At 38.1% G+C, this 26,481-nt stretch overlaps 1 protein-coding gene across 6 annotated transcripts in view; it reads right to left on the minus strand.

Moving 5' to 3' along the window:
• astn1 (astrotactin 1) overlaps positions 1 to 26,481 on the minus strand; it is a 342,853-nt gene that overhangs the window by 50,861 nt on the left and 265,511 nt on the right. For all 6 annotated transcript variants that reach the window (XM_023335801.1, XM_014476012.2, XM_023335800.1 and 3 more), the window contains one exon: positions 596 to 873. In XM_023335801.1, the coding sequence (XP_023191569.1) occupies positions 596 to 873 (278 nt within the window). The remainder of the gene's footprint in view (positions 1 to 595; positions 874 to 26,481) is intronic.

Here is a 26,481-nt window from a genome sequence, read left to right on the forward strand (position 1 = left end):
GCTTGGCGATAAAGGCTCTTAGACATGTACAGCCCCATATCGACCGCCTCTTCATCCTGCAGGAGCAGAAGCTTTTTCGACGTACAATATTGATGGAATCAAATAAGTCACAGAACAGCATGGCGGCCCTGCGGCATGGCATGCTTTCCAAAGAGCAAGGTGTGAAACTGAAAGAGAAATACTTCCCTGGTAGGTTCTTTGTGTTTCATAATAAGGGCTTAAGGTTTTGGATGTCACACATACTGTTATCCACATAGAGAAGGCTGCATAGCAGGGAGCCAGCTGACGGACTCTGTGCGGTTTTAATGATCATGCAGCTGTCCTCATGCCCGGATTATTAAATGCTGTCTTTAGGCATAAAGTTCCAGCTCAGATTCAAAGGCGTGGAAAAGCCTTTGCACATCAAAGTGGAAAATACAACAATTTGACAGAAGTAGGAGACCGTGAGGGCAATTTTCTTAGACTCTGGAAACACAAATCAATTTCTGGAGAGAATAAATTTGAACTTAGTGGAAAAATAAAAGTTGTGCAAAATAGGTCTTTTGAACATATGTCTCTGTGAAAAATCTGAAGAAAAAAAAAACATTCCACAAACCTGATAGGTCTCGTTGTTGGACACTAATTCGTAGATGGGAGCAGCTTTGGTGATCTTCAGGAGGACGGGTTCAGACTGCTGCCGCCCCTGTGCCGCCCTGGGACTCATGTGGCAGAGGTGGCAAGAGCGTGGGCACTGGCCCTGGCTGTTGCAGTCCATCCTGACACCGGCTGCCATGCGCTTAGCGCCCGTGTCCAGAAGGCTGGCAATGTATGCTGGGTAAGTCAACGTCCTGGGCTCCTTGTCCCGCTCCTCGGACTCCTCTGAAGGGGAGTTACCTGAATGTGCAAACAACAAGGTGATATAGATTAAGGGCAGAATTTTCATGCAGAAGGTTGAGAAGAAAAGTTGGGGGCTAGGGGAATAAAATACAGCAGAACTGAGGGAATATTTTTTTTGTAGCACTGTGGCGAAACTACAAAGCATTTATATATATTCCTAAATTCCCATATCTTTCTTTTGGAGTGTTTCATTCTTTCTGCATCATAGACAGAATACATGAGTAGGGGTGTAAATAATTGGAGCTTTGTGTTGTGTCTGTGCTGAACAATGAAATGTTTACACTGCGCTAGATGTGACTGCTTTATTGATTTTATTTCTTTTCCTTTCCTCTAGCTCTGAGTTTAGAGTTTGACACACACACACACACAAAAATACACCAGCAATAACGTCAAAGATAAAACATAAGCCAGCAAAGCAAAAACCCTGGCTTTGCCTTCCAATTTATAACACATTAGAAAAAGCAACATTAAATTTAGCTCTTCTCCAACAGATAAGATGAAAATTAGATTAATAGGGACTTTGTTCTCTAGAAACTTTAATCAATTTCCTTTCAGCCCACTTTAATGCAGGAAACCTTAATTTGACATCCAAAATTGAAAAAAAGAAGATGAAGACATCAAGGAAATTTATGCATACAACTGAGGATATTCCATAAATGATGCAGCAATTGTAATAATTTGTCAAGAACCGTTCTAATCACAGTTTCTCTGCCAACGATAATACATACAGCTGATGCTTCCTCTTTTTGTTTTTAACAATCCATTAACAGAGACCTATATTTCACTTACATTTTCACTTTTACAGTTAAGCCCACAATGAGATTGAATAATTTGAAATGTGCCCGATTTAAAAACAGGAAGCCAAGAAAATACAGAGGTGAACCAAATAAAGTGAGAGACATTTTCTCGTTTATATAGAGGGAAGGGAGGTATTTTATGGAGTCTTTTTAGTTTTACATGAATTCATTAAAATAAGAGTCATATCAAGGTGGGACTGGCTATGAATTATTGCAACCGCTGTGTTTTGCTGTGGAATGATTATGCAATATAAACTTCAAGGATTTGTTACTTACGATACACAAATATGAATTATGGTAAATTTGCTCTAATCCACTCAGGGTTAAACTGATAGAAATCCTTGATTATATCTGGTTCGTTGTCTGTTACTGAGATCCTTCGAACTTGATTTTAAGAGGAATTTCAAGGTATTTTCTCTTCTACCATTATTTCATCCACTTTGTGCAATGTCAATAGTAGTAACAAAGACCTTAAGAATAATGCTTGACTATGGACAAATGTTTGTTTGCTGAAGTCTCCAAAAAGGCCTTTCTCCATTTCATTTGTCCATGTGAGCAGCTGAAATGTTCAGTCATGTTTGAAGGTGTGACTTTTTTTCTTAGCACCAGCTTCTTCCTTGGATGACACCCTTTAAAATGGCATTAAATAACTTTAATAAAAAATATGATTTGTATTATTTGTCAGAACTGTCACTATGTCCTGATAGAATAGGAGCCAGATGATCTGTGAAAATAACTGAGCTTCTCCATGTTCTCTCAGTGGTCCTAGTGCCATTTGCAGAAATACATCGTTCCCAGAAACAACCAATCAGAGCCAGGAGGAGGGTCTTACCACAGTCAGTCATGCTTGTGTACACAGCGTGCTTGTACACAAAAAGAACTGTTTAAATACTTTGTTGAATATCAAGTATTTCAACAGCTGAAACTAAATTTCTTTTCAGAAAAACAACAAACCAAATACAACTTATATTCAATGTGTGAGTCAAAATAATACGGTCAAGTCTTTTAGGGATTCTTTGTTACTATAGATGTATTGGCATCATTCACATAAAATATTTCAATATGAACCAGTAATGACCACTTATATAGCAAATTATTAACTATTAATGTAGAAAAGAGCAGAGCTGCTTCATCTTTGTTTCAAATCCAACAAACAAATAAACAAACAAAAAAATAAGCTAAAGTTGGAAGCATTCTGAATTAAAATCTCAGAGGTTTTTCTGCATGGAGTTTGATTGTTCTTTCTGAATTCTGGCCTCCTGCCACAGTCCAAAAACTTGACGATCAGGGAAATGGATCTCTCTAAATTATCCTTATGGGTGTGTGTGTGTGTGTGTGTGTGTGTGTGTGGTGTTGTATGTCTTGTGTGTCTCCATGTTGCTCTGTGACAGACTGGTGATCTGTCCAGGGTGTACCTCGTCTCTCGACCAATCACTGTTGGAGATAGGGACCAGCCCCCCTAAGAAAATAACTGGATATATCCAACAGATAGATGGATGGGTTGGAACAGAGCAAACCTAACAACCAAGAACTGTGCTTTGCCATACTACATGGTCATAAGTTTTTTCTGCTGCCTTCAAAGTTATCAGGTGAGAAACTTTAAGTGAAAAACTCAAGTAAGCATATCCAGCCTTGAGAACAAGAACCGAGAGCAAAGCCAACCCTGACGAAACAGATCAGTCTGTGTGAAATCAGTAAAAGACACAGGAAATGGAAATGAAGGAGTAAACAGTCGGGACATTGAAAGAAGCTGCTGATACAAAAATGAACGAACAATCACACCCAGCTGTGGAACCGTGAGGGGAAATGAATGTTTCTGGGGATTGGCAGAAAAACATAACATCCTACAAATATATACCAACCTAAGAAAAACCACATTAGCTCTGTCAAATATAGCATAGAGAGAGAAAAATATCCATCTGGGATATTATCAAAACATCTTGTATCCAGTAATATTCTGCAAGAAGAGTCATTTCATTTAGAAGATACTGTATATATATATATATATATATATATATATATATATATATATATATATATATATATATATATATATATATATATATATATAGTTTTGCTTTTGAGAAATGGAGGGCTGTGCCAATCAAAGGGAAGGTAAAAAGATCTGACTGAAGTTAAAGAAAAAAACCTTTGCAATATTTTAGAAAACCTGTTTTGAACTTTTTGTTACGTTTAACAAAAAGTTAAACCGTTTAAAAATGTAAACAGCTGATACATTGACATAAAAAAATGTTTTGTGAGAGCTACAACGTTAATAACCCTTTGCATCCAAAGACTTGAACATTACCATGAATGTCTGCGCCCTTGCACCTCTGACCGACCAAACTTTAATCCATCCCTGTCAAGCTGGCTCACTTCCTACTAATCAGTTCTCATCATTCCATCTTTACTTGCCACCTTTTTGGCAGACGGAAATTAAATGTGGCAGTTTTATTAGACCAGGCGAGAGCCTTGTAGGGCAAGGAAAATTGGCAATGATTAGTTCAGTTTAGTTTTGGTTTGGTTCAGCAGTGCTCACTGTCAACTCAGACTGCTGGAGGATATTAAAATGGATGAGCGGCTTGGCTCGGCGACACCCGTTGACTCGACATACATAGCAAATAATCACATTAAGTTTGCTTCACCTCTGAGCAACTTGAGAAATTAGAAACTAAAGAAGAAAAGCAAAGATTAGTGCCTTTTAGAAAAGCTTCTACTGCGTTATTTTAAACTTCTCACACTGCACCGACAAAAATCCATGGTTTAAAGGGTTTTTATGTGACATAGTAATGCAAAAATAGTGTAAAGATGTGAAGTGGAAGAAAAATGTTACATTGATTGCAATGTCTAACTTTTCTATTCTTGCTGAGAAAAGCACCATGACGCTACCATCACAATTCCTCAAGATACAACAGAATGAATTACCACATTGGTTTTTTGTGTTGATCACATAAAAAAAACACTAAATGTTGAATTCTTTCATTGTGACAAGACATAAAAAAGTTGTGTTTTTAAGTTGCGCTTTGGTCAAATTCACTTAGCTACAAATGGAAAATTGAGCTCAGCTTTATATCTGATATATAAAGTACCTATATAAATGCTATTTAGTATTCTTTTTTTTTTTTTTTTACCACAGAAGAACTTAGTAAGGATGTTGCTCCCAGAAATAACAAACAATTTGTTTTATTAATCCAATGCCAGCTCTATTTGATGCAATCAATAGGCTGTTTAAAAAGGGAAAACATCAGCCAAAAAGTATCTCAAGTTTTTTCGTTTGTGCTGAAGCTTTGATTTCAGGTTTTGGTCATGAGGTGTTCCAACTTTGGGCCGCAATGAGAAAATAATAAGGCACAGATAAGCTCTGAATTATTCATACTTTTAATGTGTATTTATATCCATTCAATCAAGAAGTTTGTTGCTGACACTAAATGAATAAAACAGGGATCCCTCAAAGGATAAAACTTTTTTTAAAAAGGCATAAAAAGTTTGGAAAAATATGTATTTGTTTATAGATGTTTAAATTTTTAAAAAATCACAAGCAATTTATAACTTTCTAACTAATTAACTGAGAAGTCTTTATTGGTGTTACAACATTAATTCTCTTCACGTTTTTGGATTTTGACAGAGTTTATTTAGACCTCTAGAGTTTCTGCTAGAGGCTTGAATAAAGTCAAATTGAACTTGGGATCAACAGGACACCAATGTGGATTGTAAACAACCAGGGAACAAGTAGAGTTTCTTTTTCAAGCCGTTGTTTTGCACATTAAAACTCACCAACACAGAGAAAAATCATTTCCAGCTATGCTAGAAATGTAGATTATATTTAGGCTCAGTCATGTATCCCTTAGGGAATCAGTGGAGTAAAATAGTTTGAAGAGATAGGCACAAAAAGAGCATTAAAGTTTCTCCTTACACACTGTGACTGCTTTATGAATTATAAATTGGGTGATAAAGCTTGTCGAAAATGAAACATTATCTAGATTCATTACCTGAAATATGGGCACCTCTCAATGGTCTTCGTCTCAACAATGACTGCTACTACCACAAAAGCTAGAGAGTGGAATGATTATGAGAAAATGCATGCCTGACCTTTAAATGCAGGGATGAGCTCATCGCCAACAGGGAAAAACATAACTCTACTTGTGCCTGAAAGTGAAGGTTAAACCTGGTATTGTGTGGCGTAGGTGCATGAAGTATTGGCAGGACTACCAGTTCCTTTACACCGATATTTGTATAGGAGCGACTTAGCTTGTATAACTTAGATATTAGCCTCAGGAAGGAAACCTGCTGATATCAAAATGAAAGTTCATTTTTGAAATTGGCAGAATTGATTCAATTCTTATTTTTCACACCTTTATGAAGATCACATTCCTGAGAAAAAAAATTACTTGCCTCCTTACAGATTTTGTATTTTTATGCTTCAGACAGTCATACAAATTTAAATATTAAAGATAACCCGAGCGAATACATAATTATTTTAAATTACTTCATTTCTTGATGGAATAACAATCTGCCCGCATGTGAAAATATGACTGTCCAGTTGTTAAAACTGTGTAATGTGGAGAATCATCCGTTCTCCATGCTAAGTTCTTGACGTATGAGGTTGAAAAAGAGTCAGTGAGTTGAATTCATGAATTCCATTTATTAATACCAAAACACAGCTGGTCCATTTCTCATGCTACCTTTAGGAGGTAACAGACAAAATGGCACCCAAGAAGAGTTTGTGATCTCCTTTGTTAGCCTTTATCTAAGCTACACCCCAAAGAGGGCGTTCCCTTGTGTGTCATTTGCATTTCCTAACATGTCATTTCTTTCAGGTTTAGTATAGCAACTAGCTAAAAGAGATAGAAGGAAAACACAGAATTTATTTATTCTCAACAGTAATAAATGAAATAATCAAGGTCACAGAAAAACCCAGAACATCTAAAAGCACTGAAGGTGCCTCAGTTAAGGTAAGTATAGTTCATAGATGAATTATAAGAAGGCGACGTAACAAAATAGAATGCATTTCAGAAAAATAAAATCTGCTTTTTTTTCTCTGAAATTTTAAATAGCTTTTCTTGCATTGCTGGGATTGCATTGTTGATTCAGGACCTGTACCACTGAATTTGATTTAAATAATCTTGAAGGAAATCCATCAATTGGCAATGTTAAACTCAACCACTCATTGTCCTGTTGGTAGTGCAACAGGACAAGGTAAGTATGCCTCTGAATAGCTTAAATGGTTTAGTCTAAATATGGGCTCGACTTAAATACAATAGAGACATTTTTTCACAACATTCTCTGCTTTTTGCATTCTAGAAAGTCTCTCTTCTTTGTTTGATGTCTTTCAGAAGAGCTTCAGGTCTCTTTAAACTGGAAGCTGCATTCACACATGAATCAAAGCAACTAAACAGCTGTCAGCTTCAACACTACAAGAGCTGACGTGTGCTTTTTTAAAGCTTTGGACAAGCTGTATATTGGTTTGAAGAGAAATGATAAGACAATAGCCCACAAAAAGGAAAATAAATGCATTTAAAGGACTGACAAAGTCAATGTCTCACCAAAAACGTGACAAAAGGAAATGGAAAGGAAAAAACAACACCTCAATATAGTTCTCCTAGTTTGACCTTTTAGTAATACAGTCAATGTTTGCTAACCAGTAGCTAATCTCATTCCTTTTCTGTGTGCTGCACAACAATTTTAATATTTCTATTAGCCTCTCAAACATTCACTTGCCAGTTTCAAGGCAGTAAAATAAAGGATGCCCAACAGCACTTGGCCTATTGTTGCTTTTATTAAAAAAGAAAATCTCAGTAATGCATTATGGTTTATATTTTCATTTTAAAGGGCTTTACTACAAATACACAGTCATCAGTCTTTTGCCTCAGCCTGCTTGTCCTTGTAGAGTAACACAGTGATACACAGGACAAACAACCATGTAAATACACACATAATACCTCAGGGCAATTTAGAGAGACCAACCAACCAACAGAAAGGTTTTTGGACTTTGAGAGGAAGCCAGCCCAACCTTTCATTCAATTTCATGCAGAAAGACCAGGAATCAAACCGGCAACCTTCTTGAAGCAAAGCAACAGTGTTTACAACTGCACCACTGTGCATCCATCTGATAAGCATAATTAAAGGGAAAAAAAAGTTAAATCTCCAAACTAATTGCTCACGCAATCTGTGTTAACCATTTATCTGTAATCGGTTAAACACTGACTACAGATAATCTGTTAGATGTTGTGACCAATTAGATTTTATCAGCATGTTGAAAAAGTTTGAGATTTTGTTGACCTTACAAGTTTAAACGTGAACTGAGAGCTGTGGCTTGCCAGCAGCAATAACTTTAACTAATTCATGCCTAATCACAGTTTGTTGATGGTAGTACAGAAATGTAGGTTTATCCCGACAGAAGTGGTAAACATGACCTTTAAGACCATCTCATACTTGATAAGTGTCAGCAAACCAAACCCACAGAACTAACTCACATCGTGAGCAGGTTTTTGTTTATCTGTGTGGGTATAAAGTTGGGAATTCGGGGCTCTTTTGACCCAAGTTCTATCAGGCCAAATGACTCATCAGCTCTATGGTACACAACAGATGGAGCTCGGAGCTATTCATATTCCTATAATACCACTCTATCCACCCATTCCACCCACACTCGGCGATGAGATCCATCTCCTGCTCATCCGCCACTCAGTGACTCAAGTCAGTCCTTCTGTTTACAAAAATATGCTTTCAAGTTCCCATAAATTTGTATGAGAGAAGAGGAGAGAAGAGAAACACATGGAAGGAAGAGGATAAAGAGACGTTTAAGCACGTAATCCTCACTTGTTGTTTGTGCGAATATATTACCGCTTCTTGGAGCAAAAGCCCTCATTTCCTGCCTGTTGCAGCCTCGCAGAGCCTCGTTATACTGCATTTCATCAGGCCTCTTTGTGAAACATCGACTCCTTAAATCACTATTCATCTTTCAGATCAAAGCGCCGTGACTTCAGCCCTTGACACCATCAAGCTCATTTTTTAATGCCGGTTTTTTAAACTAAAGGCCTCGCTTGACACCGCCGAAGCTCCTTCTTTTTTCCCCGGGTGAACTCTGCTCTCCTCCGTCCTTTTGGGAGTACCATAAATGTAACCCCAATGAGCTCAGTCAATGAGAAATGCGTCGACATGCAGCCACTAGATGGTGCTAGTGGATCACTCATGCAGCCACAAAGAGGGGAGAGAGGGGACACCGACGTACACGCTCCATTATTTAGCAGACAAAAAAAGGAGGGCAAATCATGCCTAACCTTCTAAACGTGCCTGGCTGAGATGAACATTACATGGTTATGGAGCATAATCATGAGCTCCCACTGATCTGAGAATGTTGGAAATTAGGGCAGGCACTGGCTTAGTAAATGGGAAAGCAGTGAGATGGAAAGCTGCATATAAAAAAAAAAACGAAAAAAAAAAGAGAAAAGCTTTGGACAGATCGTTCCAATTGTAAGTATGAAGAGAGACGATAAACAGAATTAGAGGCAGCACAGAGCAAACTGAAAGAGACACAAGACAAACAATGTGCCTCTGCTGTTTGTCGGTCTGTGTGATACGTTCTTAACTCCCCAAACTACAAAATAGAATACAGCAGCATGCCTAAGCAAATCTGTGTGACAGGCATATCTTCTTAGATGTGCCGTGCAGTTGCACTCCGTTTGTGTGCATAAATGCATGTTCGTGCAACGACACTTTTCGTAGGAAACCAAACGCAGCTTGTACCCGATAATTCACAGCAGCGGGGTGACACTCTGCCAGCTTCCAGCTGGAGCAAATTGTGAATATATATATAAAAAAAGCTGTGCAACTTTCTGGGCGGATGAAGGGCCAGACTTAAATTCACCGGGATTGTTTCTGCTTGGAGGCTTTGAGAGGGAAGGAGGTGGCGATGGAACAGCGTTTGTTTGTCAATGTGCTTGTTCAGGAGGGAGGGAGAGGTGCAGGAAACACAATTTGGATGTTTTTGTGTAGGTGAGAAAGCGGTGGCTTAAAACGGCTGAGATGGAAAGGAATGGGTACGTGTAAAGTGGGTGTAAGCATGGTCTAAATGCTTTGTGGTGCAACAACACTTAAACTCCTCGGCGAAATTTGCGACAGCAACACAATCAACCTCTCCAAAGGCAACAATGAACTGCAGTAGCCCAAGAATCAGGATGGAAATATTATATCAAAAAACATTCATCTAAAAGAAAGGAGTGCAGCCACTTGGATTTTATTGTTCGGATTCCCCACTTCAAGCTAAATTATACATTTAGATCCGCTTTAGAGACCCAACAGGTAGTAATTAACCTGAAGGCACCAATCTGAAGTAGTGACAGTTACCACGGCTACCATTCACCACACATTTTCAGACTTTCCCTGTCCCAACTTTCTGGGCATGAGAGTGCTTTTGGATGATTTAACAGGCAAATGGATGGATGTGTGTGTAGATGGAAATAATAGATGAACAATTTGAACTTTTGGACAGTAAGATATGAAATAAAATCAGTGCAATTAATTTTTTCAATCTTATCGAGATCTGGAAAATACCTAAATCCATGCTTCATTAGACTGAACTACTTAGCTAACCCTAAGCTAACCCTAAGCTGTACACCTGACCCCCTCAAAGTGCTTTGTTGTATCCTTCAATGCACCAAACTACTGTGCTAACAATGAAAGTGGAAATCATCTTTTTCCTTTCAATGAGGATTTGGGTATACAGAATGAGTGAAAATAGGAGATCTGTTGACGGGGCAACATTGTCTGTTTTCCAGCCACGTAGAATCATTTTATAGCAAATCCAGTTACCTTATGTTGTTATAGAAATGCTATATCAAATATGACTTAAAAGAAAATTGACTTTGTAATTTAAAGCCTTGAAATTGGACAGTCTTGCTCCTTCCAACACTCTGCCTTCAGGACGTCATCACAACATCGTTCCTCTATTAACTAGCGTTAAAGTAGCTCGTATAATGAGAACAGCAGAGGTGCAGTTCCAGAATCTCAGAAGCCTGGAAACTGCAGCTCCGGGGAAGAGCTTCATCCTCGAAGGCAGCACTTTGTGCCACTAAGCATTTTGCGCAAAACTCAAGGTATGTTTTTGATGAGGAAATAACATTACAGCATGATATATAAATAAAAAAGGCAATTTTACATCATACTGCCCCTTTAATATTTTCTTTATTCATATTTTTACAAAGAGAAGCAGACATGAAAGGATATTCAAAAAAATTCAGTGCATCTAATTTATTTTCAAATTTTAGTGACACGTCAGGCATCTAAATTATGTTCACAATTTTTAAATATGACGGTGTAAAGCAATTACTTTCCAGGTCCATTCTGCTGAGAATAAAAGAAGCGATCAGAAAAAAGAAGGATGGAAATGGATGCAGCTTAAAGTGCAACAGAGTATAAGGATTCTCCAGCCCCTGGCACATTGCAATATTACCGCCCCAGTTTAGCTGTAGAGTGTTTTCAATCGCTTCCATCAAGACTGCTCACGAGGGTGCACAGCACTTGGCAGAGGTTCTGTGTCTGAACGCTGCTGACTGATGTGTAGCACAGCGTCAGGAGGTCCGGGGTGTATGCTGCAGGCCAGATAAGTTAAGTGATCTTCTGAGCCCACTGCAGTGCCACCTGAACTGATGGCGAAACACTCCAAGTGAGCAACGACGCTCCGGCTCGCTGATGATCTGTGCTGTTCCATAAAGATGGAAGGAGAGAATTTGGATCAGTTTTGCAGGCCTTCGTTTCTATTTTTGATCTACAAGTGCCAGTATCTTATAGAGGACGCATCTAGATGAGTCTGTAATATATGTGGTGGATTGTAAATGATTTAAGGAGAGTTGGCAGGTAACAGGAAACTGTTATACTGTGATCCCCACCATATTGCCTATTTGCTATATAAAGTAATAAGGTGCAAAATAACATAGATGAGCATTCGGATTTTCTGCCACACTTGCTCATCTCACTGGAAGAGTTGCTGTCCAACTAAAAAGTTTGACAACGTGAATCTGTTCAACAGTGGTTGTGTATTTAATTAAGTGGTCTCAACTCAACTCTGTCTGGAGTTCTGCTTGATTGACTATTTCAGTGTATTGTTTATAATTTTTCGTTGCTTTTTGCAGCTATCATGACCCATGTTGCTGACCTTTTGGCCAGCAAAACACACATCCATCTTATTGGTTTAATGAACTTATTGAGAATTAAAAATGGACACAAAAATAAAACATCAAATTGAAAGAGAAACATAAACATAAAATCAAACAAACAGTGTTTCTCCAGTGTTTTAAAAGAAAACAAGAACTTTAAGGTGAATTCTGTATTGAATGGTGTCAATGTAAAGAGATCAGAGCAGGTGCATCATGGGAAAATTTGGGGTTCCAGCCTAGCAGCTGCATTTTTTAGTACTTTTTAGTTTTAGTGCAGAAAGTAACAGCAGAATTACAATAACCTGAGAAACAGAAGCTTGAAATCCATCTCAGTATTAGATATTTTAGTATCTTGTTTAACAACCATTAATGGATGAAAGCAAGAACGACACACTTTTGACAAATGGGCCAAGAACAGAATCCCGCAGAACACCAAGCTTAAGGATGATTAAAAAGAAATTAAAATTAGGCGCAACAACCAAAACAGTTAAAGCATAAATAAAAGTTGACCCATGCAGAGATGTGCAAGAGATGCCTGACAACATTTCATCGTCTGAAGGAACACTTAATGATGTAATGGCATCATTACAGCAGACCATCTGCTGCGTCCGAGACTGATCTGGCCTGGGGTAAAACAACCATTAATTATTAAAGTACTTACATTTTTTTTTATGTTGGCATGAATTCAAAACTTCTTTCAGGTCTTTGCTTGAGACACACAGGGAAATGTGTAGCGATTCTGTTGTCACTAGAAATTTGATACTGCAGGCTTAAAAGATCATGCTAGAATAAAACTGGGTGGTTTGTGGATTACTCATGAAAATAAGATTGTTAGAATTGATGTGCTTTTACCTGTTTAAGTTTACAGATAGTTCAGACACATAAAAAGATCCCAAAATTCAGTTTGACTGGAAAAGTTGATATTTCAATGAGAACAAGATAGAAATGGATGGAAAAGATTCTTCCAATAAGTGTGGGAAGATTTTTAAGATTCATTTTGGCATGTAAAAAAAAAAACCTTCTCACTACCAGACATGGATTAACAGAAAAAGAAGACAGAAAATATATTGGATTACATCATAGGCAGAAAACCAGCCAAAGTAAATCTCTCCTGAAGTTCAATATTTCTTTAATGTGACAACATGTCTGCAGCTCCACAGAGGCCCTTTCAGCAGGGCAAAGCCCTTCAGTCTGCTCATCCAAACCGCCAACATAACCCGACATTTAAACACACGCACAGAAGTTATCTGAAACAGTATCTGACGAGGTTCACTAAGCCTTGATGAAAGCTTTATGTCTAAAGCAGTATGTGGCGCATGGAGTGCTGTTAGTAGAAGCTGTTTTTCTAAGTGCTGATTAGGGCTGCTGACCGCGGCCTGACAGTCCCATTAGTGACATCTCCTTCATGGGCCGGGAGGGGACCCGGCAACACTGTCTGTCCGTCTGTCTTTCAGCGCGGCTATCTGCGTGTTCATCGCTTTCACTTATTCTGCCTGCTTTCACCCCTTTCACACATACTTCCTCTGGGTTTTTCATGGCCTACAGTGAGCATGGAAATGTAGCCATTGTGTCAGATGTTACATTTCATCCTTTGTTCTCATTCTTTTTTTAAAGCTTTTGTTGGCTCTAGTAGCCTTTGTTTGATAGTGAATTCACAGGAAAGTGAGTAATGAGAGATGGAGGAAGACATGTGGGCAAAGGTCATCAGGCTGGGATTCGAACATGTGACGTCCGTGTCTAGGACTAAAACCTCCATATGTGGATTGTGCTTAACCCCTGCGCCACCAGAGCACTCTGTTATTTCACATCCTAAAATCAAACATCAATAGTACTGCTGATAATTGGAACCATTTGCAAAACTGAAAAAACATGCTTTGATCAAGAGTATGTCGACATTCAGTGTGTTTTAGGCCTGCATCACACTATATTCAATACATTTTCTTTAAATGCATATCCTAATTGTGAAATCCTTGTTGAAAAAATCAGTGTTTTATTTTCTCTCAGACACTAACTTTATTTTATATTTTAAGTTTAATCAAATGTGAAGGAGCAGCGGCTCTACTCTGAGTCCCTCCCGGATGACTGAGCTTCTCACCCTATCTCTAAGGGAGAGCCCAGCCACCCTACGGAGAAAACCCATTTCGGCCGCTTGTATCCGCGATCTCATTCTTTCGGTCATGACCCAAAGCTCATGACCATAGATGAGGGTGGGAATGTAGATTGACCGGTAAATTGAGAGCCTCGCTTTTTGACTCGGCTCTCTCTTCACCACGATGGACCGGTACAGCGCCCGCTTGACGGCAGACGCTGCGCCAATCCGCCTGTCGATCTCCCGCTCCCTTCTTCCTCCATTTGTGAACAAGATCCCGAGATACTTGAACTCCTCCACTTGGGGCAGGACACCCCCCCTGACCCGGAGAAGGCACTCTACCCTTTTCTGGCTCAAGACCATGGCCTCGGATTTGGAGGCACTGATCCCCATCCCGGCCGCTTCACACTCGGCTGCGAACCGCTCCAGCGAGAGCTGCAGATCACGACCTGATGAAGCCAGAAGGACCACATCGTCTGCAAAAAGCAGAGATGAGATCCTAAGGCCACCAAATCGGATCCCCTCAACACCTTGGCTGCGCCTAGAAATTCTGTCCATGAAAGTGATGAACAGAATCGGTGACAAAGGGCAGCCCTGGTGGAGTCCAACTCTCACCGGAAATGAGCCCGACTTACTGCCGGTCATACAGGGACCTGACAGCCCGTATCAAAGGGCCCGATACCCCATACTCCTGAAGGACCCCACACAAGGCTCCCCGAGGGACACGGTCGAACGCCTTCTTCAAGTCCACAAAACACATGTAGACTGGTTGGGCGAACTCCCATGCACCCTCCAGGACCCTGCCGAGGGTGTAGAGCTGGTCCAGTGTTCCACGACCAGGACGAAAACCACACTGCTCTTCCTGAATCCGAGGTTCGACTATCCGATGGACCGTCCTCTCCAGGACCCCTGAGTAGACCTTGCCAGGGAGGCTTAAGAATGTGCCCCCCCCTATAATTGGAGCACACCCTCCAGTCCCCCTTTTTGAATGGGGGGACCACCACCACCCCAGTCTACCAATTCAGGGGAACTGCCAAAAAACTTTTTGAGCTAAATGGAGTTATTTGAAACTGCAAAAGCTGCACTGTGAAAGAAGTGTGGGGTTTAATTTCTACCTTGTTTCTCCATCTAGCCTCATCCACTTCTTGTCTCTTTGCCTTTTTCTTCAGTATCTCTCCTCATCTCCCCCATCTGCTGTCAGCCTACAGCGCTGTGGGTTTGCTGAGAGATGTTAAGAGCCAGGAGTGATTTATTACTTTTTCCTCCTGCATGCTCCATCATCAAATATTACACCACTGGCTCCTTTTTTCCTCATAGATCTGAGAATCGTTGGAGGCTATAATTCAGAGCACTGTGAGCTTGCCTGCAACTAAAGACTAGTGTAATGTAGTGTAGCAAAAATGTCTCTTAGCTGATGGTGGTCTCATGTATGTTTCTGTTGCACTCTGTATGTAGGAACACCTGGAGGGCTTTAATGAACCCAAGATCCAGGAGAGAGACAACTGAATAAGGTGTAATGATGTAAAAAAAAGTCCTGGTGGTGGAGGAATAACACAAAAGAAGGACTTGGGGAAAAACAAGCTTGTATTAGTGAAGCAGCTCTGCTTGACACTTTACAAGGCTGACGTGGCGTCACAAAGGAGCTCTTAGCCTTATTTCTCATTCTTCACAAGAGAATTTCTTTCTTTGTGATTTTATTCAAGAAATATAATCTTATTTCCTCCATTATTGCCATCTCCCGTAAGGACCTGTCAATTTGATTTTAATTGACATACACTTAATTAATTCATCGTCCATGCCGTAGTTAACGGCATGGATGCTGTATGCTGTCACATACAGCATCTCTATACTGTATGTGACAGAGGCAGAAATACCATAATAAGAAAAGATAATTTCCATTTTCTATGCTTCACATTAACCATGGGTCCGAACACTTTCCCATGGAACTAAAACAAAGTGATTCGCTCTTACATTATGCAAACACACTGACCTAACAAGGTGCTGTTAGATAATTACATTGGCATGGAGAGCTTGAACAAAAAAACTAACAGGAAAATCCTCTCTCTCTCTCAGGTGTGTGAAGAAGCAGAATAGTTGGAGTAGAAGTACAATTATAGGGAATACTTTTCATGCTGATAATCTCAATCATGTTCTTTTGTTGTGGCATTTAAAAAAAAAACCTCTTGTAAAAGGAAAGGCATCTGTAAAAGTGACATCATTTTTATTTTTTTTACTAAAGTTCCAACACTTGCGAGGATAAAATAACTAAGGAATCAAAATTTAATTTACAATACGTACACAAATGTGATTAAAAATGCATAAAAACACTGCCGTCAGCTGGGACCTTTGAAACAAGGCTGGGTGGATCCATGTTTTCACGTTTCAACTTCTGACCTTACTATCTGAATTTCATCTGTGAAACATGTGTTTTTAAGTATTTTTAGTTCAGCTGATTTCCTCTTAAGGGCTCAATTTGTTTGCAAGTTTAACTGTAGATTACTGCGCACATGCTCACCAGGGCATATTAACTGTAACTATACACGGTCCAGTTTCTACACTTGTGGTGTAAAACCAACACAAAAGTCCAAAACAAAAGGAACCAAAAGCAAAAAGAGAAAACACAAAAAAAGCTTTACTGTGATAACTTGTCTCACTTTTTTAAAACATATGTTAAAGTCCATTAGAAAATGTTTTATATTAATTGCCTTCTGTGTCTGTCTGTATTTATCTTCCAAGCCAACCAAACACTAACTAAAAGAGGAGAGTCAGGAGTTTTATCATGTCCACTCAAACTTTCTAAAAACCAACTCTAAAAAAAAGGAAATAAATATTCTGTGTTCTGCTGTAGTTCTGTTGTTTCAGACACATAATTAACCAGTCAATCTGTTATATCTAAAAAAGGAGTTCTGAGTTGTAGCATTTTTTTTTCAATTTAATATTAAGGACAAGAGTGATTCTGATATTTTAGAATAAAATATTCTTGATAGCTTATGTGTTTTAAGGCTTAGTTGGGGAAAAAATTACTTTTTTACAATGTAATTTATTCAACTTTAAAATAAATTTCCACAACAGCTTGTGAAAATTAGTGTATGAAAGGACTATGGAAACGTTCCACCTTAAAAATACTTCAAATGGAGTATCTGCTTAACATTTCTTTTCTCAATAAGTCCTGAACAAACTTAAAACTTAGTTCCATGTGGAAAAAAAAAATCTCTTTAAATTCAAGTATTCACACTTCTTTGTAGAGAATAGTTTTTGCCCAAAAATGTAATTGTAGTCCATGCTCATTTTATTCATATGACATTCTCCTGCTTTTTATAAAATGACAATGTACTGAGTCCTTGTAGAGGTGATGTGCCAGCTCTCAATAATAACCGTGCACTTCAGCAGGTGAAAGAAACATTTCTCACTCTCCACTATTCCACCAAAATAAATTTCCTGCCAGCAGAAGTTCCATTTATTCCCCTAAAAGACAAAATGCCTCTGGCTTTGACAACTTATGTTTATGGCAGTTCATAGCAGGCAAATTAGCTTGATGCCACAGGTGCAGCGGCAGCATCAAGGTTCCTTCTCGATTCAAAAGAAAAAGAGAAGAGAGAGAGAGAAGAAAAAAACTCATTCCATTCCTATCCAAGTACAACTTGAGGCTATCACCTTGGACATGCTTACTGCACTAGAAATTCCTCTCAATCAAGCTTGTTGGTGTGTTTCAGAGAGTTTCCACTGGCTTGAGAGCGCCTAACACTCACATACACCCCCCCTCACGGGTGGAAAACATTCACCAATGAAAGGTGAGGACCATAAAGGTCGACCATGCCATGGGGATTTCTCTTTTCACACCGATAAAGATCAATTTGAGCGTTCGAGGCGGTTGGTAATAAGATATAAGATGGTTGTAAGGGGACTTGTCTGCCAAAAATCTATAGCAGAGGCCATCCATTTTACCCTGCCAACTGGGAGTTGGAGTGAAGACTGGACAGCCTGAGCACGCGCACACACACGCACACACTCACACACACGCACACACACCAATACACACACCCCCACACGTATGTTAACACAAGCAATGGAATATAAGAGCTTTACACCTGTTTCTATCTGCTCAGGGATTTCTTACTGTGGAGGTGTGAGTTTAATTTTATACATTTCCTCCATTTTTCCTTTTCTTTTTATCTCCTACATATTTATATTTTTGCTGTTATTCTACTGTGGGTGGCCAGACAGGTGCAATTTGGTTGGGCCCTTATCTCTTTAAATGAGACTGGCAGCTGGCATTTTTTCCCCCCACTAACAGATTACAAAAGAAGCGAGGCAGAAAAAGTTTCCTTCACACTGCTTTTATCAGACATGGCGCTGACCTTCACAGCAGGGTGTCAGACTGCTCCAATCACTAAAGTCTCACCACATCCAAACAAGCTATGGAAAAGATTGAAAATGGAGAGTAAAAGTCAAGTGAAAGTCGTCTGACACGCATGGAGTTCGGTGTCATCGTCAGAATATTCACCGCTGTTACTTCATTAGAGAAAATGTCAAGCTGTTGCAATGCACAGCCAAAATAAAGCTAAAAAACTGATAGGACGGTATGAAATTCTCTCAGTATTTTTACACAGTAACCTTGAAAAGTACCACAATTTTATGACATCATGAGATCGACAGAAAGATTTATGAACAAATATTATAATGTGATCAGATTATTATTAAAAACAGAAAAATATAAACTGCTGCTTCGTTTAGCAGCAGTTTACTACTGCTAAATGAAAACATACCGATGATTACAGTTGTAATAATGCTGCTATCTCACAAGCAAGCCTGGAATAGATAATACAAAAAAAGTTTCTTCAAAACAACTTAATGTGTAATTTTTTTTAAAGTTATTTCAAACAAATATTTGTTCAGTGTAGTAGATTCCTTTCAGCAAGCTGAGTGTTCAGCAAACAGGTGGGGGAGAGAGAGTTGCATTAGTCTTTGCTTCATTCACCCACTTGAATGACTTTCACTATATAGTATAACAAAACATACTAACATTTTAAAAACAACTTTTTTCAGATTTTTCATAGCTTGGTGTACTTTGATCCTGGAAACTGGCTTACTGACCAGTGCCGGAAGCTTTGAACAATGAACAATCTATCTGTGGACAGTTTTCATGTTTTCCTTGGGTAACCCATGCTTACAAAAGTTAGCTGGTTGGTATGAAATGTACCTTAGATAAAGCTACATGGTTTTACAATATCACAGTATTTTCACAAACATTTTAAAACTACATTTATAGTATGATTTATTTCTAAAAATATATATACTGGCCAAAAAAATAAAGGGAACGCTTTAAGTGTTAAACACCTGCTTAAGTGTTCCCTTTATTTTTTTGAGCAGTGTATTATCTTTGGTGATGTTTTGATATTTTAGAAGATCTAACAAAACAACAGAGTATAGAAGAAACTTAGAAATACATTAAAAACTCTACAAAATTCAGCCAGTGATGACATGAAAAAGCATAGATGTAAAACACAGCTGGAAAAAGAAAGACTGAACAACTTAAGACTGAAGGCTAACAAATGTCAAAAGCTGATTAGTGAAAGCACAATCATTCAATTCATAATCACTGAATTCATGCAGTTAATCCATGTAGCTCCAATTTACAACAAATGTCTTTCTCGAGGCACTTTGCAAAAACAAAGTTTTTATTTCAGGGAGCCCAATAGACTGCTTCGAGTCAACAACATAAAACAGATCACACATAAATACCCTGAAAACAATGGAGTAAAACATGTTTACATATAAAGCTTCATATTCCACAGATTATGACAGTCTGCTGCTAAATGATACAATGTATTAAAGACTAGGATATCATAATAACATCTTGATATTGGTAACTAGTGAATGACTATTATAATTTTTTCCTACATTCTAAAAAGATGCATATTTGATTGGTGGGTCACTTTCAATTGTCTTAGGTTTTTGTGTGTGCTTGAAGTGTTTTCTGTCTTGTGCAACTTTGCTGACCTCGTTAGAGTGGACCCTGCCTCTTGTCCAGTGACCGCTGAAAACAAACACCAGCTGCTCTCTCACAACCCTACAAGAATTAAGCAGGCATACAAAAATGAATGAATGGAGACTTATTCTATTAGATCTACAGATCACGAAATATGTGGCAGTCTCCAGACAAAATCAGCAAATCTTTATCATAAAGCATTAAAAGATCTATCGTAGTAAATGTAATTATTTATGAGGTTTCTCTTTTTGAACAGTCTAAAGAGAGAAAAATTATAGAAAATAAAATAGAACATTTTGATCCCAATACTTCATAAATTTACTTTGCAGGAAATTGCCCACAGCACTGGCAGCAACGTTTACCTTTTCAAAGTACAGGTCTCCTTAAGAGAAAATTGCACTCAGTTTTATCCAAAACGCTGCAGCTGTGAAAATAAACTTCAAAGCTGTTAGGGAGGAGAGCCAATCATACCTGGTGTATGTTTTTATATTGTTATGAAAGATGTAGAAGCACTTTTGGATTTTATCAAAACTGTTCAATTTAAGAAATACTTTATTTACTCGTTTCAAAGCAGAAAATAGAACAATTGATTTACTGTTGTTCCGATTGAAAAAAATAAAGTTTGTGTAAGTTAAAAGCTAGCAATTTACCTTAATATTTACATTACTGGATTTATTTTTTTCTGACTTTTCATATGTTTTATCCATTTCACTTTATACGATGTTCTCTGATTTTGCTGCAAACTATTTACAATTAAACTAAGGACAACAGATTAATTTAAATAAACTGAATTAATACCAAATATAATTTATATATTTGAATGTATGCACTCATTATACACTTACAGACCTCCATGGGTTATATTCACATTCAGCCATCCAAATTATTATTTAATTATGCATTTTGAGGATAGAAAGAGACTGTAGCAAAGGTTTCCATCTTTGCCAAAGCAGTTTGTTAGCTTTCCTTACTATGTTTCTCCATCACATTAACACACTGATGGAAAAAAGTAATTAAAATTAAGTTGCTTTATGATTAGATAATAGAAAACATTTACTTCCCCTTTAGAAGTCGTTCATAAAACCAGACTATAAAGACTTAAAATAAAACACACACACCCCCACCATGTCAGGTATGTAAAAAGTAGCTTCAGGTGCCTCATGGCGCATCACACACTGAAGCCACCGTCCTCGCCGCAGTTGTCCTCACTTTGACCCCCGAACCATTTCCTCCATGTCTTCCTCTTTTCTCTCTACCCTTCCTCCTGATCAGCTAGAGGCCACTAGTGCCATAAAAACCTTAAAAAACACACACACTCACTATGCTATTACAATTGACAAGTAGAATGTTTAAAATTGCTCCCACTGGTTGTGGGAGCAATTTCAAGTCTTGTCCAGCTTGTCTTAATTGTATTCAGCTGTCATACTGGTCAATGTGGGATGGTTTTCTTCACTACTTGAACATGCTGAGAACCCGAACTCATTGTATGTCTATCTGTTTTTAACAAGTCTAATATGGGCAAAAAGATGAACAGTCCGTCGCCTCTCTTGCTATTACAGCATTAGGTTTTAAATCAGATAATTCCCACGGCAACAGGATCCAGGTTTTGCGGTGCAACCCACAACTTTGTGATGTAATTGGAGGGATGCTAGTCAACAGCCTTAGCTAGATTCACGGTCAAGCTAGGTCAAAAAAATACACAAATAAATAAAACTGCCTCTTCTTTACAAGTTTACGTGCTGTACATGGTGTAAATAGCCTTTACTCTTATTTAGGGGACAACATCAATGTGAAAAAATAGTGATGTAACCAATTGATGCAAATTAGTCAACAGCCCTGTGACCAGTCTTCATCTTTAAGCATACCACATTTTGTGCATTTTCACTCTGCCAGTCCAACCAGCCAAAATCAAATGATCTAAAGAAATACATAGCACACCTTACCTATCAACTAATTTAAATAATCAGCCAATCACATGGCAGAAAATAACTGCATTTGGGCATCTGGATATAGTGAAGACAACTTGTTAAAATCCAATGTGGGCATCAAAATGAAGAATAAAGGGGATTTAAGTGGCTTTGAACTTGGCATAGTCGTTGGTGCCAGACAGGATGACCTTGGACAATAAGGATCCACTGGGATTTTTTACACACAACCATCCATTAGGTCTACAGGAAATAGAGCGAATATCCCATAAGAAGCACTGGTGAGGTGCAAAAATGCTAACATAAGCAGTGTGCATAAGTGCGTTTAGATTTTCAATAATGACCACTACGACAGTCTATGTTGGTTTCTTGAATAATTTATGTCCCTTTAATTTTAAATGTGACTCCTTACTTTTTCAGCTATGCAGTTCTATTTTTGATTTGGTTCTTTTTATGTCAAGTTCTCTTCCTCTCTTCGCCGCTCTTACTCAGCCACTCTTTACTAGTTCCTTGTGAATATATATAACCTATGGAAGACATTTTAGGTAGTGCAGCTGTCCAAGCAAATGGGAAATAATTCTGCAGAAAAGACTCCCCCTCGCTACCCCTACATGCCCTGCATACTGCAGGTACAATCTGTGGAGCAGGGAAATATCAGTAATTAGACAGAGCACAGTCTCCCTGCAATTAGTATCTGATATCTGAGAGATTTGTTAAGCTTGTTAGTGGGGATATGTGGCTTCATTAGGAGAGGAGAAGTCGTAGCAACAGCAACGAAGATGTTTAATACATATAGAGCTTGCAACCTTTGTCACACACTATTTCCCGTCTCTTTATTCCCAGCCTTTCATTCTCTGTTGTACAAAACAAGAGTTACAGAATAAAATATTGCCATTAAAATCTCAAACTTGTTTTTTTTATTGGTATTTTTATTAGGAGAAACAGGCATTGCAACAGGAATCAGTACAACTTATACTGCATAAGTCATAACATCTCTGACCAAGATAAAAATTGAGGAACACTAGCACAAGAGGAACTACGTATACTGATGGATACTTATACGATTTTTATATTTTTTTAACATAATTGAGTGAGACAAAATATGTGTACATAATGTGAAAAGATTAATAAATAATTACATATAAACTCGTTTTTATAGGACAACAAACTAGGAAATAATATATATATATATATATATAGCTTTTCATTGTCGGCTGATGTTTCAGTTAATTTTTTTTAATATAGAAATCAAAAAAGGTCAAACTGAAAAACTAAAAATATTCCAACACAAGTGTCTGATTGAGGTGATTGGAAGGATTTAAGACAGCTAAAAAGACAGGGGATTTCTCAGATAGGTCATATAGACATAATATATTTATTTTTTCTCAAGTGCTTGAAGACTACAGACCCATTAACTTCAATTAAATCCACTTCTGGGATGAAGTGAATGTCATTCATTAGGTTGTTAAAATGTCCTAATCACTGGGTACAGGAATTATTATGTAGTACTTGAGCTGTCAGGTCTTGAAATTGCTGTCATAGGAAAAGGAAAAATGGACAACTATAAAAGTCTGAGCCTGTAGAAGATCATGCAAACTGTGGTACCAAGATTACTGGTGATATAGTCTGCTTAAAGCTGTGAGTAGCTACTAAAACTAGACAAAGGAAGGACAACAGTTGAAATGGCATTGTGGCTAAGCAGCGTGACGATAGGACAACTGGGTTATGTTCTTTAAAGCTACACAAATCTTGTACTAAGTTGAATAATTACATTGACTGGATTTCAGCACCCCCATGTTTGCAAATCTCTCTTTAGAAATCATGCCTACTGTAACCGTTTCCATTTTGCAAACTTGAATTCTTTGCCAATTGGGAGTATTGTCTAAGTTTTAAAAGGTAGAAAACATCTTCCTGGTTATTTCCTGACACGCAGCAAATCACCAGGAATTCGACATCAACTAAGTAAATTATATAGCATTATACAGCAAATTATATACCATATATAGCATTGTGAAAGAGTCACAACATGCTTTACACCATGTTTCAAATTATTATCCAAGTGATATTTTCTCAGATTTTCTTAAATGGTCAATGCAAATGATGGTCAGTATAATTTTCAAGTCATGAACTATTACAGTATAAATCAAATTTTACTGAACAAAGCTCCCCATGAGAACAGTATTTGTTTTTTCAAAAATAAAAAACTCAAAATGCACTCTTCCAAATTATTATGCACAGCAGACTTTCTAAACATTTTATGGATGATAAAGAACTACAAACGGTCATTCTTTGAATGTGCAGCATTAAATGGTCACATGTACTAAAATCAAAAGCCATTTCAATCAAAAACATCTTAACAGACCGAGTTACATGTTAACATAGAACCCCTTCTTTGATATCACCTGCACAATTCTTGCATCCATTGAACTTGTGAGTTTGTGGATAGTACAATATTTAATCTTTATGACACTTAAATCCAATTTGCATAATGATTTGGAACATGTTGTAAAGTGAAAATAGTGGCAAAAAAAGCCAAAAAAACCCCCTGTAAAAACACAACGAAAGAAACATTTCAAGTATAACTAACCTACCTGTGAAAGAATAACTAATTTTATTAGAAATAAAGGTAAGACGGACTGTAGTCAGGATGAAAGAAACATTATTGCCAAGATACACTTTGTCACCACATATTTTTTAACACCCTCTCCCATGTTTTGAGAATGTAAACTACCTAAGCAAGTTCATGTAAAAGTTTACATCTTAGGATCCCATTCATCAAAAAAAGTACTAGAAACCACAAACATGATAAAAAAAAAAACAGACATGTTCCTTGAGTTCCTGGGTTTTACATAGAGCACAGTAAAACGTATCTAGTGCTCACAAGGTTCTAACATTGGCTTCAGCCTTTCCACACACAAAGCCTCACAACCTCCATATGTCCAACTAACCAAGATCGAGATAAGAAATTAAATAATTTGTCCTACAACTGCAAGCCATGTTGGGTGGGATTAATCCTTAGAGGAGCAGTCTTCAGGAAAAAAGTTTATTGTGTGTTTGAAATCAAAATGGCAGACCTGCTACATAAAGAGTTTTAGTAGATTGCTTTAAGGTCCATCACATGTTTTCTGTATTTCTCCATCGGTGGTGAAATTTTTAGTTTTCCTCTGCTGAATATCAGTTTTTCAAGGAGTCCATTTTGGGAGGTGTGAAAATTCCCCATTGTCGCTATCAGCTCAAGACTGTTGGTTTGGACCAGAGCAAGACACTCCAGAGCTATCTTGAGCACACACACAAACATTTACACACTCGTGGATGGTAGCCAAACCAGGAGTGACTGACTGCAGCCGTTATCGCAGACATATCTCCAGACAGCGGTTATCCAAATCTGTGCACTCTGCTTGGCACAGCAACTTACCACAAGCCTTTTAGACACACTGCTCTGGACAGATGGATAGGAAAAGGGGAGAGGTAGGTAAAAAGAGAGAGAAAGAGCGAGAGGAAGAGCTAGATGCAATGCATTACCAAAGAGAGATGGATCGAGCAAGGTTTGGGGGTGAGAAATTGTGAAGAATTGGGGTGAGAAGACAGGAAGACTGGGAGACTTGAGCCATTTAGATGTGCCATGATGGAGGCTGGACTAATGAAAGTAGATGGATGTGGTTGATGGAGGAGCAGACATGCAGTGAGTAAAGAAGACCAGACAGATAATGACATGTCAGCGTTAACCTGCCCTACTTCAGGAAATTGGCCCTGACCCAATGTTACTAAGACGACATGAGATTGTTCATCATAACATGCAACGCAGTCACCAGGACAAGATTGTAATGCGATGCTTTCAAAAACATTTCTCCTAAAAGAAATTGTTCATGCTACAAGAAGGCCAAGAATATTTAGTTTGGACCTATCAACAATGAAGATGTTGCAATAACACTTTTCAATAACAGATTTTGAATAAGAGATGATCAAATGCAGTTCTAATTAATTTAAACCATTTGACCATTTGGAGGCAAAGGTTTCAAATGACCCATCTCATTAAAATTTGTCAGTTGTTGTACAGTGGACGCTGCCTTCTAGCACAATTTTCACAAATAATAACTAAATTATTTGTGAAAAATTACCCTACTTAATGTTTTATTTTCCAAAAATATTCAAAAGAAAACTGCTGGGAAGCTGAAATACCTTGGCACAGTGCAACTTATCACACTATTGGCTTGGAAAGCACCCAAAGGACCACAATTCCTTTTTCTTGGTGCTGATGTAGATAAGTAGATAAGTAGAAGCTTCATTTGAAGCAACTAGATGGGCTCTCATTTATATAGTCATGTGACAAAAATTGTGTTATCTCGTTTGTAAGGAGGCTTCTTCCTCCCCTTCTTGACATGAGGTTCAGGTCAAACTATCTCGCACAGAAATCTGTGTGATATTTTGTCAAATTGGTCTAATGTTTGTGGGTTTCTACATTTTTTAGACATGGTGTGAAATTTTGTACATCTGTATGATGCTTTAGAAAATGCCTAAAAAAGATTGTCAAATGGCCTGGATGGAAAATGCAAAGTTGTTGTCGACAGAGGAGACTGTCTGCAGGAAGGTGTGGTGCTGTCTCCATGACGATGTGGTTTACCTATATGTTTAGGGCGTGATGTATACTGAAGCG

The sequence above is a fragment of the Xiphophorus maculatus genome, chromosome 6 (genome assembly GCF_002775205.1).
Source record: "Xiphophorus maculatus strain JP 163 A chromosome 6, X_maculatus-5.0-male, whole genome shotgun sequence".
Taxonomy (NCBI): domain Eukaryota; kingdom Metazoa; phylum Chordata; class Actinopteri; order Cyprinodontiformes; family Poeciliidae; genus Xiphophorus; species Xiphophorus maculatus.